We start from the raw sequence: 17,654 nt of genomic DNA on the forward strand, positions 1-17,654 counted from the left end.
AGATAATGCATTCACAGTGAGAAAAACACGCAAACTGTGACAGATGCCGAAGTAATAAGTAATCAGAAAACTGTACTGAATATTGTTATACCTTCCCAGCATAAATACCTGAGTGTACCTTACATAGAAAACGGCATTTTCTCACGTACATGATGAGCGTGAGAGAGCAGCTATACCTGTACACGAGTGTGCAGGACTCAATAAAACTGATTTCTGAGCCTCAGTGAGCATTTTAATGGCGAAATTCGTTGTTTCCACATCAAAATCTATAATTTTTGCCCCCCCCCCAAAAAAAAAGTTTGAAAAATGGCCAGCACGGGGTGACCCATAGGGTTAAAAATAGTCGGCACGCGGCGGGTTAAGGCTCCAACATGCTTGTATGCGTTAGCCTTGGTCAACTAATGGCGGCTCTCCATGCTGCTCGATCTCTGGCAGCTTCCCTATTCAGTTCCTTACCACGAAGGTCACATCCATTTATATAAGAAAAAAATACACAAAAAATAAAAAATAAATAAAAAAGGTTAAAAAGACATTTGAATATACAGTAGTTCTGAGCAAGCCTGTTTCCTGCAGCCCCAGATCCTCCTGTTGAGGGATAGGAAGGAAACAGGGATGTCTGTATAACCTAGCAGAGGAACCAACCAGGTATATCAGTGCCACCACATGAAGGCAACCATCTCCAGCACCTTGCATATACAGTATTATTCTTAGGGTACAGTATTATAACATATTGCTGCTACCGGTTGTTCTGATGTGGTCTGGGCCAAGTTAAGGTGAACAATCTACAGATCTTATTTTTGGTATATTCTCACTCCTGGCTGTTCTACTGTCATCTGGGCCAAGTTAAATGGATGAACTAAAGGCATTATTTTCTTGCTACTGGTCGTTCTCTGGTCTGTGCTGCCCCTGTTCGCCCCAAGGGAAGCCGCCTGGTCTCTCCTCAGGAGGTGGATTGTAGGCCGGGTCCTCGTTGCGTGGCTCAAACAGCTGTACCCTGGGAGAAAAAAAGAAACGTGAGTATTATCCAGTCATCCTACCCCTTTGTCTCCTATCTAATCTAAAAAAAGGCACCCAGTTTCCTCTTAAAGAATCCCCATATTGGGGTTGGCCATGATACAGCTGATGTTTTTTTTCTGATAGGAAGCTAAACCAGGTGCCAATATCAGTTAACTATCTACCTGCAGTTGCTTCAAGCTGTTAGAAAAAAATAAACTTGAGATGTATAATAGAATGTGTAAACAATGTGAGAGTTTCATCTTGGACTCTGACTCTATGTACAGTCACTCAGAAGAGATATCACTGAGTGACTGTAATTGTGGCTGTTTCCTGCCTGAGAGTGATGACTGTTTGGCTAGTTAACAGGCTTTTAGGCAGTTTTCCATCTCATGATAGTACCTCCCAAAGTCCATAGTGGCCACACATCTACTACCTCCAACACCTGTATCTGACCACAAAATGCTACTCCACTTACAAAAACTGTGGTGTCTTCAGGAGCCTGATGCCCCCAGATCGAGCTGGGAAGACGTCCTCGAGGAAGTAGTACACGTGTCCAACAGCGATGCCCACCAGGTCAACCAAGATGGCATTACCCAGCAGCACACTGAAACCCAGCAGAACCCACGGCAGGAATGGTGCCTGACCCAGGGTAGAACGAGTTAGTCAGCTCAACAGTAATGCCCTGCTACGTCTACCAGGATGGCTTTACTCACCAGCACATTAAGAGATAAAAAAAGATGGACAGAAAGATAAATTTAAGAGACAGAAAGAAAGATATATTAAAGAGACGGAGATACATAATTAAGAGATAGACAAAAAGGTACATGAAGAGACAGATAGAGAGATACTTAATTTAAGGGACACATAAAGAAAGATACATTTAGAGACACAGACAGAAAACAAGAAGTCAAAAGAAGTTTGGGCATTCAAATGGGTTCCAGCTTGCCCACACACACACAAGCATGATGGTTAAGGAAAGACAAGCAGATACATTTAGACAGATACATATATAGATGGATAAACAAACAAAAATTTTGATATACTCTACCTGGAAGTTAAGGAGTCCAAAGAAGTTCATTCGCACAAATGGGTTCCGTCTGGCCCAAACATACACGAGCATAATGGTGAAAGCCTGTCCTAGGAAGAGCAGTGAGCAGAACATTGCGCACACAAGCATACATCCACCACCAAAGATCTGTAAATGGAAAGGGTGAAAACAGAGGGAAAGACACTGGAGAGCAAATATCATCATCATCATCATGACAGACCGAATGACAAAAAGAGTGCATGTGAATGAGTTGGAGCGAAAGGGGGAGATCAAGGATGACATGGAGGGATGGAGTGGAGAGACACAGCAGAGAGGGGGGGTAGGAGGTGTTGGGACAGCAGTCAAATGGTAGAGAACCGAGTGACATTGTGGTGATTTGTTTCTGGCCATCCCTTATGGGATTAAGGTGTCTGGCTACAGATGAATAGATATTTTCTTTAATTTTTGTGCATTCAGAGTTACTCCACAGACCTCCTCAAATGTAATTAAGGCGCTCCAATTGGATTGAGCCTGTGCACGTTTATATCCGAGGGATGGTTGAGGTTTAATGCTTACCGGTATGTTGTGCCACTCAGGGATAAGTGAAGCTGGTCACTCTCATCTTAAATGTCAGGACCAACTTGCCTAGTCCCAGGCTCCTACGCTTCTCATGGTGCAGCAATTAGATCAGATGACGCTGATGATAATCACCATCATCACTGTCATCATTATCATCATCATCACCATCACTACCATCTCTCTCTCTCTCTCTCCTACTCACCATCATCAGTATAAAGTCAGCAGTTCGTCCTCTGAAGGATCCTTCTTCCAGCATCCGGCAGTACCGATATGTGAAGATCATGTTGAATAGGAATGTAAATCCTATCGTACCAAAGAACAGGAACGTTGTCAGCAACCGCCACAGCTGAAAGGCAAATTATGCAAGTGAGTTACAGGAATGAAAGCCCTGGTGTGGAGCCTACATGTGGTGACACTGTGCACCCTGCATGGAGCTAACCTGCTATAGTGTCCACCTGGTAGCCAAACCTCCTCATGCCTTTGGACTGATCTGCTTGTCTATCTATTTGCAATATTGTAGAAAAACTAATGAACAAGCTTGCATCAAATATGGAATAATGACTGAGAAGCATCAGAGCAACAAGTGATTAGGCTACATTTGGGGGAAAACAGGTTCAAGATCTTAACAATGTCAAGGAAAAGATAAACTGTAGGAATTTTGGCAGAGAATAAATGTTCTCCGAGTGCTCCTGTTATGCCTTTCAAGGCCCCAAGACCCGGTGCATGGAAGGGCAAGGGCAGCTCTACCTTTAACATTCACAGCTCTCATCCTTCATGCCCAACACCACCACCACCAACAACAACATCCCATTCACTTGCCTGGTAATGTCTGAAGATAAGGATGGGGTTGAAGTAGAGTTGGAACGGTGACACAATATCCAGTTGCTGCAGGGGAAATATTTGACAGGTATTAACCTCCCAGCCTCCTATGACTCACTCAGCTCAATAAATTAATCTAACACAAGCTGGAATAAAATAACAGAGCTGCCCTAATCACAAGTTATGGTGACAGTACTACCCTTACATCACTCAGCTGAACAAAATCACTTAACATTAGCTGAAATATAATACTGGAGTTATAAACACGGAAATTAGTATAATCAGACAAATAATGAAACAGCCTAACAGATTACGAAAATGAGCAGTCCACAGCTTAGGATGTTTGAATATTTACATATCGGTATTGCTTGAAGTTACACAAATAAAAAAATTACAGCCAGGGCTATTGAACGTAATATTACAAAAATGTGTTTATTCAGATTGAAAGAAGGGAAATAAACAATCACAGACTCATACTATTTATACCGTATTATACTGTGGGCTAGGTCTTGTATATTTTGGTAGTACATCAAACTGTCGGTAATGCAAATTTAATAAACCATCATAATTTCTGGTATTACTGAATGAACAGACTACCACCAATATCAAACACAGAGTTAATCTGTTCATGAGAGAGTTAATGGTGAAAGTATTAACACTCAGACTCTAACAACTCACTCAGCTAAATAAATTAACCTATTACTAGCCCCTCCCAACATTGACCCATCTTTTCAGCAACAACAAATCATCTACCAACCACCAGTATGGTAGTGATGACGCAGGCAGTGGTGTAGGCCCGAGTGACAGGCGGCATCTGCATGTACTCTTGACGGAATGTGAGGTGCGCCATCTTTCACGATATCACACCTCTGTAACACAAAAACTTCATGAACATTTTAAAAGTTTAGTTATAAATAGCACTTGTAGTTGACGTTACTGTAGCTTAACCCTTATCTATCTTGCTGAGCAGACCTGTCAACCACAGATAGGCACTGCTTCTGTGAGGAAAAAAATCTCCACCACATTACAGTGAACAGAGTTCCTTAACTAACCTACTTTAACCTAACTTGGAAAGTTTTTGGAATTACACCCAACTAATGAGCACTGAAATAAATTTACTCACAACAGAACTAAAGCAATTCTAAGTACTCTCCCTTCTATAGGCACCTGTCGCAAACTTTTTTTATGTGCTTCATACCAAGTACAAAAAGTGCATTTGTGACAGATGTGTAGATAAGCAACTGCCTGAATTCCATAAACTAAATAGTGTACATATTATGTTTCTGACAGCTGGGGGTAATTCTGAAATAATACCTACCATAAACCAGTCATGTGCATAAAAACTGGAAGACAAAGCTGGTGGTTTTAGCTTACAAAGCCACTCTCAAATGATAAAGAAATGTCTCCTTTCAGTAAATCAATCGATACAAATTTGTCTTCTTAAGGTATTTCCTTTGCAAATTGGTCTGTTGTGTCACTTGCAACAGGAATAAATGTAAATATCGAATGAATCACATAAATATCAGGAAAACCATTCTGAATGTAAAAACGTGAACGGACTTGTATATCTTTCCCAAACTACCTAAGGAGAACCATGTCAACAGAAACATAAATACGGTACCTTTATTTTGGCTAATACGTCGATTTCCAACTAACCATGGACCAAAATATCTCATGTAAATAACAAAAACGATACAAAATATGCCTCCAAATCTCAAAAATAATCATGGACGCAAACAGCACTTAGACACGTTTATCGGCTACAGTTACCTAGTTTGACGATGATAAATCGGTGGCAAGGGGCTTATAAGTAAGGTGGATGTTGTTAAATATCAATGGTGGTGTTGGTGTGGCCGTCACCTGGATAAATAAGACATGACGGGGAGGACTGAGACAACTATCACTGTGCAGACGTGTGTTTACATCAGTGGCTGAAGGGGGTACGTCTTCAAAAGTTCATATATATATATATTTTAATTCCGATTCTTTTTTTATCTTAGTGGGTACAAAATTATTAAGCCTTTAAAGATACATACCAGTTATTTTATTTTGATTCTGCGTGTAAACAAAGGCCATGTTGACATCACCGACCAAAACACAATAAAGAAGAAGGAGAAGAGTCAGAGTGGCCATCAGCTGACGGTTTCTGACAGTTTCTCAAGATTAACGGGTAGAAGAGCTTATGGAGGCATAGTATACAAGTAATATACATGCCTTATGATATATAAGCTTCCCGTGTAAGCAGAAATTTGGACATCAGCGGCAGCGAAGAGGTGAGAAAGGTATAATACGATGACTTTAGATAACATTTGGCCTGATTTTTCCCAGCGTATTATCCCATTACGTCATTCTGCGTTACTTATATACAGTGTAACTTACATGATTCTCTCATTAACTAACTGATCAGTGTTTATAGGGGTTCATTAGCTGGTATCCTACGTTTTACCGAAAATTATTTGTATTGTTTCTCCCCTATCCTTTCATTCTTCTGCATCATATTTTATTATTTAATCGTTCAACCATCAATCAATAATATTATGTTTACCTTAAGAGAGACATCGTTCCCCAGTGGTCAAGTGGATTAAGGTGTTTCAGCCAGATGGGACCCAGAAGTGTTTACATCCAAGGAATAGTTGGGGGTCTATGGCACATGATGCCACTTGGGGGCAAGGGAGGCTGGTCACCCTTACTCTTAATGTTGGGACTGAGATGGACAGATGGGTGAAATGTTGGAGAGGAGCTAAGTTTATCATACTGAGTTTCACTTATAACACAAAGTCTGGAGAAAAAAAAAACATTACTATAGGCCTTCAGTACACTCCCAGATCTGAAAATCCAATTTTCGAAGACCTCCACATTCTAAAATATTTTTAAATGTGGCAGGTGGGGGTTTATATCACCTCTCATACATATAATTATTTCAGTATTACACATAGCCTATCTGTCAATTAAGTACCATATCTACTGCCAGATGCCATAACTTTGTAAGGGATGGCCACAGACAAATTGCCTCCACATCACCAAGTCCTTTTTGTACTTGGCTGCCTTCCTCCACCTTACATCCCCCCTCTCATATACAGTATCCCTTTGACTCTCACTCTCTTCTTTTCTTTTTTTAATTTTATATTCTGTTATCTGTTTTCAGGCATGGCAGACAGAATAACAGCATTTTTCATTGCACTGGCATTGGTGAATGAAGTTTTGGCTCAGGACGGACATCGCTTTGACTTTGGTGACATTGCAGCCATCATCGTCTTTACAGCCATTGGAATCCTGGGTGGCCTGGCATGTTTGGGAGCATACTCTCGCAGTCTACGCAGCTCCAGCATTTACTAAATCCCCACTCCATTGTAAGTTGATAGAGTTTCAATTTTTTTTTTTTTTTTTTTTTTTATGCTATTGATGCAGGAGAGGGATGCCTTTGTATTGATGGCACTGATATACTATCTGGCCATACAAATGCACCTCAGTGCTCTCCCTCTCCCCTGAAAGGAGGATGGTGGGCTGCAAGAAATGGTAGCTTAAACCTGCAGTCCATGGGAGTTCACATTCAGATGAGCTTGGGGTTGCAACTACGGTACTGTTACTGCTATCAGAGTGTCATTAAATAGAGCTGATCATGTTCACCAAACTAGGCTAAGATCAGGACATCACCCAGCCCTCCTCAGCTTCCAGCTTAGATTTGGATTGGATGGAATTGCAGATGACATGTACCCAGCTTGTAGAATAGGCCCACACAGTGTTACGCATATAATGGAGCATTGCACAGCATATGGCACACTAGGACACAGAAACAACAGCGGTGGTTTAGAGACCCAATGGGACAACCCCATCAGGGCAGTTGCTTACCTGCTGTCAATGAGTCTGCATGATCAGGTGGACCAGGGCTGAACAACAACTATCAGGACTTATAATTCTAGTATACCAGTACAATATGGCCAAGTTTCTAGTTTATTATTATGGTTCACTCACAGGCTGGTGTTACTCCAGGACCACCACAACCATGTTACAAGGGCGGGTATGGGTGTTGGATGGTGGGTTGGCATCAACATTAGAGCAAGGTGGAATTAGTGTGGATGGGGACCCACTGTGGAGTGCCCGGTTGCTCTATACAGACCCTGATGCTATTAAGAAGGTGAGATGTAGATACTTTGAAGGTTGGTATACTAGTGCATAGATGTATAGCTCTGTATCTCAGGGCACTGTGATTGTTCAATTTCTTCATGGTATCCCCACAAACCTTATTAGCATTAACACATGTACTACTAGAGTACTACTATGGGATAAAGATCAGAGATGGGACCTCATTTTTGTAGCGTATTCACACTTGTACAGTATAGTGGACATCTTCACCTTAAATGTCAGAACTTAGTAGCCAGGACCCAAAGAGATTTGGAAATGAATAAATAAATGAATGATCACTTCCTACATCTCATTCCCTTTCAGGTCCATGCTTCATTCCTAGACTCGGGTGCACAAATCATAACCACATCCAGCTACCAGGCCAGCATACCAGGTTTCAGACAACACCTGGGCATAACAGAGGAAGCAGCCGTTGACCTTATCACTCTGTCTGTGGCCTTGGCACGGGAAGCAGTTAGTGAACATGTTGCAAATTGTGGGACTGAAGGTGCGGTTTCAAATTTCTTGTATGGTAAATAGTTCTCTTGTAATATTCTTGGTGATGAGGCTAGGAAACTGACATGGGATCAAGCCAGGTGGATGCATTTTGTAGGGAGGAGTGCATGACCAGGGTTTAGTACCTCTCTTTAACTAGAACTAAACAGTCAATGGATTGACTCTGTTGGAAGGGTAAATGTGAAGCTACATGTGGAATAAGTGTACCTATCAGGTGCAGCCAGGATTTAGGGGAGCTTGAATGGTGAATGGCACATTTCATGGGCCTGCTGTTGATTAGTTCTCCCACTGTCATAGTCATGCCTCTTCCCGACTTTCTGTACCCAACTTCACTACACCTGCAGGTGGGGGAAAAAAGAGGCAGGATGATGCTGTCTCTTGTTGTTTTTTTATTATCATTCACTGTTTCTGTATGTCAGTGGTGAAAAAGAATGTAAACCTGGTAGTTTACAATGAGTACATGCTATATATATATATTTTTTCTTGAAACTGTATTGTAGACTTGATGAAAAAAATGTCATAAAGGCAGTGTATAACAAAAACTCGCTCTCTGTATACTTTATCAAATTATATTATGGTCCCACACTCTTTCTCATACTGTACTGATTTTCATTTCAGGTGCACATCAGTTCCTGGTAGCTGGCTCAGTTGGTCCCTACGGTGCTTGTCAGGCAGACGGCTCAGAATATAGCGGCCAATACGTCAACAACCTCTCCACCACTGACCTCATAGACTGGCACAGGCCTAGGGTTGCTGCTCTGGTGGGTGCAGGTGTTGATGTTTTGGCAATTGAGACAATTCCAGCAGCAAAAGAGGCACTGGCAATCCTTGAATTGTTGGCAGAATTCCCGAGTATTAAGGCCTGGGTTACCTTCTCTTGTAAGGTGGGTTTTAAGATGCCTTCAGTCCATTGTCTTCTTCTCAAGGGATAGGGAGTTAGTTGAGGGACGTTTGTATAACTAGACAATGTAGTATACTGTATATATAGCAGTTTTATAAGATATTACAGTAGTGAACCCAGTGTTCCAAACTGATTACTGTTTTATTCCCCACAGGATGGACATCACACAAATTATGGGGACAGATTTAGTGAAGCAGTGAAGAAATGTTACGAGAAGGGAAGTGATCAGTTGATTGCCGTGGGTGTGAACTGCTCCCCACCACAACACTTATCATCTCTCCTGCGTGAGGCCAATGCTAGTCCTCCGAGCCCTGAGGTTCTGCCCAGAGTTGTATATCCAAACTCTGGGGAAGAGTGGGTGGCAGGAAAAGGGTGGGTTGGGGAACATTTGTCTGTCTATATATCTATTGTCTAGTCCTCTCTTTTCCCCAGGAGGAGTATGAAAACAGCCTTCAGTTAACATGATTTTCACTAAACACAGTAGTTTATACGAAAACATCTACAATGTTGAGTGAGGAATTACTGTACAGTACTGTACTATAGGAATTTGTTATGTCATTATTGTACATTGACCTTCTGGACTTCCACAGATGGGAGGGTCGAGGCAGCCAATGGTCGTATGTGGACCAGGTTGTCGAATGGCGGAAACTGGGTGCTTCCATCATCGGTGGGTGCTGTCGTCTTGGACCCTCAGACATAAAAGCAATAGCCAGCGTTATGTCTTCCTGTGTGTGATTTATGTTGTTGTGGCCAGAGGATTATCTGGATGAGGAAACAATGGACTGCAGACTGAATTTTTCCTTCTACCATCCTCCTTTCAGGGGATGAGGGGGGGGGGAGATTTCCTATTATGTAAAGGCATTCTCCCTCCAGCACCTTAGTGATTTATGTAGTATTTATATAACTTTGCAATAATAAATTTAAGTCAAGTGCCATTGGAAGGTGATTGCCCTTTGTTAATTATCATCATAACTCAATTTCTTCAGTGTTGTTCTTCCTTAGAGTGAGATTATTATGCCTTACTCATCATCATCATTATCATCTTTGTGGTTGTCATCATCATCGGTATATCGAGTTCCTTGTGCAGACTGTTATTAGTGATGAAGACATTCAACACTTACTGAGATTATCCTATTTGTATCATATTGTTTATAAAGGCTCCAACATGCATGCATGTGTTGGCCTTGTCATCTAATGGTGGCTCTCTAGTGTCACATTTAAAAAGGTCAGCAAAAGGGGATGGTCAGGGTATCCTGATGGCTTGTGGAACAGGACCTCCAGTGCTACATTTCATAGCATATACTATAATATAGTATATGCTATGAAATGTAGATATTATCTGCTACTAGCTAAAGGGCGATGTGGCTACACTCATGAATATATAACCTGTGACTATATATAACTGTATTTGTTGAAGGTGTATGGCAAGACCCACCACCTTCTTTTGTTGTATGTGTACTCTGTATGCCTCTACAACAATAAATATTTCAATCAGCCATTTCTTAGCATCAACATTCCCATCCTCCTCAGTACTGCCCTGATTGGCTGATGCTACAGCCTACCTCCTTTAAGTATAATTGAAAAGTTAAAGTTATTTATTATGGGTAAGTATTAATGTACTTGTGAAATGCCATGATTTGGCATTTTCTTACTATTTAAGGGACTTAAAAATCATGTGGACAGAGGAATGTGATGCAGTACATACAGTATGTTCACCCAGGTTGGGCTTTTACTATATAAATAATGAAAATGAAGCGAATAAACTAAACCAATTTTACTCATATCCCGAGCAATCTATTTCACTTCATGCATCTACTATAATATTAATAATGGTTTAGTAGGAAATGTAGTGTCATTGGGAAAATTTGAGTTTCTTTCATGTCTGGCCATACATTAAAATGGCCTCTACAATTTCAGCACTTTTAACATCCCGGGCGGATTTTAGTATTACAGCCAGGGGATGTAAATAACAATATTGTTTTCATGGCTCCCTAAGTTATTTAACCAAGTGCAAAAATGTCTTAAATGACAAGGAAATAGCAAGATACTAACTGACTGACGTGTGAGGCAAGATACTGGGAAACCCTGGTTGTGATTGCCATGTAAGAACCCGGAATTACACAATAGAATTCAGTGGGAAATTTGCAGTTTCAGTCGAAGATTGATAACTTTTTCAAACTAAAGTCAGTTTGTTTCGACCTGACAGAACTGGGCCATTCTCACAGCTTCAATACTATGTCGTGTTTGCATGAAAATCTATGAGAGTCTTCATGGTAACAGGTCAAATCAACACTTCATACTGACCATACTTGACTGAAAGGAGGCAGGAATCTTTGTCTGGTGAAAATATATCTATCTAAAGCAACGTTGGGTCTGGTTAGTACTTGGATGGGTGACCGCCTGGGAACACCAGATGCTGTTGGCATCCCTACGTCAAGTGGGGTTGGTGGAGGATTAGTGCCCCTCCCTGTAAAACAATTAACTCTAAGCCCTTGGCCACCCTGTCTGGGATACATGGCGTCTGGCAATGAATGAATGATGAATCTATTGCCAGACGCCTCAATCCCGTTTGGGGTGAAAATAAGCTAATTAAAACAACCTAACCTATTTATCCTAGTATAAGAGGTTGTGTAGATCAGATATTCATTCTCAGATCTTTAGTGGAAAAGTTTCTAGAGAAGGGAAAGAAGTTGTATGCGGCTTTCATGGATTTGGAGAAAGCATATGACAGGGTGGATAGACTAGGATTGTGGAAAGTGTTAAGAATATATGGAATAGATGGGAAGTTGTTGAATGCTGTGAAGAGTATGTACGATGGTGCGAAGGCTGCAGTGCGTGTGGAGGGTGAACTAAGTGAATTTTTCTCTTTGAAAGTTGGGTTGAAACAGGGATGTGTCATGTCTCCATGGTTGTTCAATCTGTACATGGATGGGGTAATAAAAGAGGTACAAGGTAGGGTAGTGGATGTTGGAGTGGCCCTGGTGAGAGAGGATAGTGTTTGGAAACTCCCTGTACTGTTGTTTGCAGATGATACCGTGTTGTTGAGTGAAGACGAAGGGGAGCTGCAAGGCTTGGTGGATGAGTTTGAGAGAGTGTGTAAGAAACGGAATCTAAAGGTGAATGTAGGGAAGAGTAAAGTGATGGTCTTTGAGAGAGGTGAAGTCAGTGAATGTACAGCGAGGTTGGATGGTGAGGAATTGGAAAATGTGAGTACGTTTAAGTACTTGGGTAGTGTGATGAGTAAGGATGGAGGTTTGGAGGGTGAAGTGCTTGAAAGGGTACAGCAGGGAAGAAAGGTTGCTGGTTCTTTGAAAGCAGTGATAAGAAACAGGGAAGTGAGCATGGAAGTGAAAAAGTTACTACATGACAGTATTGTGATACCAACTCTAACGTACGGAAGTGAAGCTTGGACGTTGTTGGAAGGACACAAGTCAAGAGTGAGAGCCGTGGAAATGAGTTATTTAAGAGGAGCCTGTGGAGTCACATGGAGAGACAGGCTGACGAATGAGGATATAAAGGAGCGTTGTGGTGTTGATGTGGATGTGATAGGAAGCGTTATGAGGAACACACTGAGGTGGTTTGGCCATGTGGAGAGGATGGAGGGTCAAAGACTGACGAAGAGAGTGTATGTGAGTGAGGTGGAGGGGGAAAGAGGGAGGGGGAGGCCGAGGATGAGATGGAGAGATGGGGTGGAGAGGTATATGAGAGAGGGGGGTGTGAGTTGGGAGCAGGGGAGTGAAATGGCGGGGGACAGGGCGACTTGGAGGCGATTTGTTTGTGGCCACCCCAAACGGGATTGAGGCGTCTGGCAATAGATAGATAGATAGATAATACCCAACAGACAACCCAACTCATCTACTCTAACCTAACAATCTTCAGTCCAATGATGCCTTGTGCTTTCTGCACAAGTTTACTCAGTGTTATAAAGTTCTTTATTTTTTTTCAGGCACACAAGTGCACAAGCATGTTGCTGATCAAAAAAGCTACACACACAGCATTGGAAAAATGGAAATGGGGACAAGCATGGACAATATACACTCGAGCCTGTACACATATGCCAGAGTTTCCCCACAATGCCTCCCATAGCCCACCATTGCAGAGACATTATAATAAATCAGAGGAACATACATTTCATAACTGCCTCTGTCTTCTGCATAACATTATCTCAGAGGTAAATACAAAAAATAGCTTACCTTCACTATTCAGCTCTATTAGTTCAGTGATAAACAGGAAAAATGGTCCACGAGTACTGTTGAATGGCTCTTATGTTCCTCTTGTCATTCAGTCATGCAGTTACCACAGCCTTCACCACAGTCGAAGCCAAGACCAAACATCCCATCTCCTCGGTGCATCACAACACAAACACTCAGTAGATGCAACCTTAATGGAAAATGGCTTACGACTGAAAAGTCCTGTAATTAGCTCGTTATGTAGTTATCACAGCATCGTTCAAAATCACAGCCACACTCAAACATCCCTTCTCAGTGTACCGCAACACAAATTCAAGATTAATGTGACCCCAAGGCGCCACCTCTCTCTGGGGTGGCTGGATTCACTGGCCGTGACACAGGCGGGGTGGTTCCAGGCACTGTCAAAGTCACAGATGGTTCTGTCATTGATGGATGGCTTACAGGGCATACATGACCTCACGCACCTCCCGTGGTGGGCCAGCATTGTGTTGTCCACCATACTTGTGAGGGGATTGTTGACATTTCCTTTGGCTGTGTATCAGGTCAGTGCCTTTTATTATTCAGTCTTCCCTGTGCTGTCAGCCATCATCATCATTTTCAGTTTTATGTCTGTTTTCAATGTAGTTCACCATCATCATCATCATCAATAATCATATCATCATCTTCATCATTATCAGTTATATATATCATCATCATTTTCAGTTTTGTCTGTTTTCCATATAGCTAGCATGGGTCAGACAGGTTCACCTGACACTACTCCTCATCACTGTTATACACCAGCTCTCTAGTAATACCAGATGATTAATACTTACCCTACAGGATATTTTTTTTAACTGGATGATGTAGATATAACTAGCCCTCACTATCCCTTTCAGATCCCTGCCAAAACATGATTATTAAGTTTTTTCTTACTGTCATCTTCAGTCTTATTATGTCACCGTGAGGCTTGCTGATGTTTCTTTTGGCTGTGTACTAATATGATCTTGACATGTACAGTACGGTATGTCCTTGTAACTAATTACTATTTTTTGCATCATTTTTTGCCGTAAAGTCCACACTCAGTTATGTAAAAATTCCCTATTAAAGTCTTACTGTTGCCTGTAAAGATAATGTGCCAGAGTCTCCCAGTTTTCAGTACCAGTTTTAAGGAAAAAACTGATAATTTTTAACACATCCCAAACTTAATGATACAATATCTACCTGCATATACCTGTAATGAAATCAACCTATCTCTCATCCTCTGATTGTTCCTTCTTTCAGCAATATATCCTGGCCAAAGTGGAGAACCTGAAACCTGAAATGGACAGCCTGATGAAGGATCTGAGGCATGAGACGGCCATTGCAATCAAGAAGTTCAACTGGGACCAGAAGCATGCTAGAATGATGTTTAACAGATCAGTGAGTTGAGGGTGTTTGACTGTAATGTTTGAGTTACAATACTTAAATTCAGATTACAGTATAGGGCTGTAATAATACACACACACACACACACACACACACACACACACACACACACACACACACACACACACACACACACACACACACACACACACACACACACACACACACTTCCATTTGAACATTTCATCACACTGTTAAATGAAAACACTCACATACACTTTCATTGTAAAAGTACTTTCAAGCATTCAGGATTTTGAAATGTGGGTACGACATACGGATAATGCAGTTGTCAGGTGGACGGTAAGTATGTTGGGGGGAATTTGCTGTGCTGCTGTCAAACTTGCAATCAGACAGGCAAATTTACAGTACTCCTAAATCTGTTAATTACTAGAGTTTGTCACAGATTGTTAGTAGAGAATGTTTTTAACCCTTCCATTGTGAGTGGTCTTACATAAGGTGAATAAAGTCATCTGGCAGTATCAAAATAACTAAAGAAAGTACTGTAATTGTACTGTAGGGCTTACTGAGAAAACCCAGTACACCAATCATTAGCTTATCAACCATCACCCAGGCACGCCGGATATGGCGAGATCTGATCCTGCGTGAGAACTGCCACCCGTTCAAGGCATCGATACTACTATGGGTACAAATACCCCTCTGGATCTCGCTCTCTGTGGCCCTGCGTAATATGGCCTCCATGATGCCACACCAGGATGCAGGTATGAACAGTGTATATAGTGATCCAAATGACTAACCACTCTGTTGATAGGCTAGCTTTCGTACTAAGACGCTACAGATGAGGAGCATACACATTGTGGTGCTGTGCATCCTGGATGCAGCAGCTGTGGTGTCCATCCAGGAGCCAAAGCTCCCCATACCTATGACCTTGATGAGGCACTGTCTACCCCAACAGGGCACCAGATCTGTACATGGTGTATGTACTGTACTGTACCTGTAAGATGACCCCACAGATGCAGTTGCTTACTTGTGGCCAGAGGGTCTGCTCTACCATTCAGACTGGGCATAAGCAACATCATCATTAGCCTTTAGAGGGCATAGATTTCCCTCAGCTCAGTTAAAATTCCCTGAGAGTAACTAGAATAAAACACATCAGTGAGGACCTGCCTCCTAAAAAGTTAGTTGTTATTTCTCTCTCATATTTCTGGATCTAACTCATTTCATTTTCACTGTCAGTAGAAAATAGGATTGGAATGATGACGATGATGATAATGATAAAATGGTGGTAATGGTGATGATGATGTTAATATTAATAATGATAAAATGTCCTATGCTACTTTCCCCTCAGCGGCGCAGGTGCTGTTTCTTCAGCTAAGTACCGGAGGGTTTGGCTGGATACCAAACCTGACTGAGCTGGACCACTCCTTCATCCTACCAGTTGCCATGGGGATAACCAACCTGGTCATAACTGAGGTAAGTGTGTAATTCCTCATCTTGTAAAATACTGCATCATTTGCTGGTGAGGGATACCTTCATGTGGTGGCATCAATATGACCAGGTGGTGGAGCTGCCTTGTTATACAAATGCTCCTCAATCCCCTCCCGATCCCCCAAAAGGAGAGTCCTGTAGTAGTGCTGGGGTAATTTAGGACTAAAGTTGACCCCTCCTGATCAATATGTCTCCTATGCTGAAGAAAGTCTGGAGACAAGAGGCAACCAAAATATAAAATACTGTACATCATCTGATTGAACGGACTGAACTTACAATTTGATGAAGATAAAACTCTCTTACAGGTAAATGTTTTGAGCCGAGTGAGAGAAGGGTCAAAGCTTCAGAATGTGGCAACCAACCTCTTCCGCTTCATCAGTATTGCCATCATTCCCATCGCTGCCTATGTGCCATCAGTAAGTTCAGCCATGCACTCAGCTAACTCATGGAAAAATTGGGATATCTTTTTTTTTTTTCCAGATTATTTTATGTGGCAGAGGACGGGGCGGTAACAAGGTGATTTGTTTACGGCCACCCCATAAGGGATTAAGGCATCTGGTTATAGGCAGATAGAACTTAAGACAGACTCTCAATGAAGGGTTAAATGGGGCCTACTAACTTGTGTCACTTTCTGTCTGCAGTGTGTGGTTCTGTACTGGGTGACGTCTAGTGTTTGTGCATTGGCCCAGAATCTTGTGTTGATGCATCCTGGAGTACGGCAGACGCTTGGCATCCCTGCATCCCCATCACAGAAAGCTCAGCCTTACCTACACCTCCACTCACAGCTGCAGAAAAAACTAACACGAAAGAAGAAGGAAGATGACACATAATATAAGAAGTATATATGGTCTGTTCATTTTAGCTTGACCTAAAAATGCCACCTCTCCATCCTACACCTCCACACACAGCTGTGGAAGAAGCTAATGAAAAATAATTACTGCTGTTTACTTTAACTTGGACTAAAATTGTCATCTATTCATCTTGATTGCTGCGTTGCTAGAATATCTTGCTGGTCACAGAAGTGCTATGGAAAGGATGTACAGCCATAGCATTGTCTGTCTCTGCCTCTGACCTATGTGAAATCTGGGCCAAGTTAAAGTCAAAAGAGTACATAAACAGTACTGTACTATTATAAATAATGGTACCCAATGTTGTTGCTGAGTAACCCCCATCTGGGCAGACCTGTCAACTGCACAGAACAGCCCTGCAGGGGTGGTTGCCACCCATGCAGGGCTGTCCTGTGCAATAAACTAATGATCCCTTGCAGCAGACAGCACCTTGCCCTAGTGAGGTGCAAGGAAGAGTATGGAGGTTTGGTTTTTGGATGGACACAGCATTTGCGTCTCTCAGGCCAGTTAACGGGCACCACAGTAGGCTCCATATCATCCCATTATTTGACTATATGGTTACAACCTAGCATTGTAATGGTTTCCTGGGTTTCACGAAATGATTAGACTTACCACTCGGTGCACAGCCACCTGAAGTGGAAAGAAGAGTAATAAAAAGTGACAAGAAGGATGGGCAGACAGAAAGGAATGAAAGAAAAAAAAGTGATAAAGGGGAGGAGGAAAAAGTAGGCAGCAACACCTCCACTGGGTGGATGGTGGTCGCCACCACTTACCACCACCTGCATTGTGGTGTATTCTGTATATAA

At 42.0% G+C, this 17,654-nt stretch overlaps 3 protein-coding genes across 5 annotated transcripts; 2 read left to right on the forward strand and 1 right to left on the reverse strand.

Annotated features, from left to right (window-relative positions):
* Positions 1–469: 469 nt before the first annotated feature.
* On the reverse strand, positions 470–5,326 carry Der-2 (Derlin 2). Of its 2 annotated transcripts, XM_080279195.1 has the most exons (6): positions 5,192–5,326; positions 4,179–4,290; positions 3,422–3,487; positions 2,805–2,948; positions 2,045–2,191; positions 1,468–1,635 (listed from the first exon to the last, which is right to left on the reverse strand). In XM_080279195.1, exons 2-6 carry the CDS (start codon positions 4,269–4,271, stop codon positions 1,468–1,470), a joined length of 618 nt encoding a protein of 205 aa, XP_080135321.1. In that variant the 5' UTR covers positions 4,272–4,290; positions 5,192–5,326. The 2 variants fall into 2 exon arrangements, with proteins under 2 accessions (XP_080135320.1, XP_080135321.1); XM_080279194.1 differs by lacking the exons at positions 3,422–3,487; positions 4,179–4,290; positions 5,192–5,326 and adding an exon at positions 470–994 and having other exon boundaries at positions 1,472–1,635; positions 2,805–2,945.
* A 2,069-nt stretch (positions 5,327–7,395) lies between these two features.
* On the forward strand, positions 7,396–9,844 carry LOC145408362 (betaine-homocysteine S-methyltransferase-like). 2 transcript variants are annotated; one of them, XM_080279088.1, is made up of 5 exons: positions 7,396–7,556; positions 7,868–8,075; positions 8,678–8,943; positions 9,115–9,332; positions 9,551–9,844. In XM_080279088.1, exons 1-5 carry the CDS (start codon positions 7,425–7,427, stop codon positions 9,693–9,695), a joined length of 969 nt encoding a protein of 322 aa, XP_080135214.1. In that variant the 5' UTR covers positions 7,396–7,424; the 3' UTR covers positions 9,696–9,844. The 2 variants fall into 2 exon arrangements, with proteins under 2 accessions (XP_080135214.1, XP_080135215.1); XM_080279089.1 differs by having other exon boundaries at positions 7,868–8,051.
* A 3,166-nt stretch (positions 9,845–13,010) lies between these two features.
* On the forward strand, positions 13,011–16,961 carry LOC145408371 (cytochrome c oxidase assembly protein COX18, mitochondrial). The gene is made up of 6 exons (XM_080279097.1): positions 13,011–13,692; positions 14,411–14,548; positions 15,126–15,273; positions 15,861–15,985; positions 16,306–16,416; positions 16,642–16,961. The coding sequence occupies exons 1-6, from the start codon at positions 13,015–13,017 to the stop codon at positions 16,828–16,830; spliced, it is 1,389 nt and encodes a 462-aa protein (XP_080135223.1). The 5' UTR covers positions 13,011–13,014; the 3' UTR covers positions 16,831–16,961.
* Positions 16,962–17,654: the final 693 nt, after the last annotated feature.

The sequence above is a fragment of the Coenobita brevimanus genome, chromosome 77 (assembly GCF_032717465.1).
Source record: "Coenobita brevimanus isolate Jiangsu-jjx chromosome 77, ASM3271746v2, whole genome shotgun sequence".
Lineage (NCBI taxonomy): Eukaryota > Metazoa > Arthropoda > Malacostraca > Decapoda > Coenobitidae > Coenobita > Coenobita brevimanus.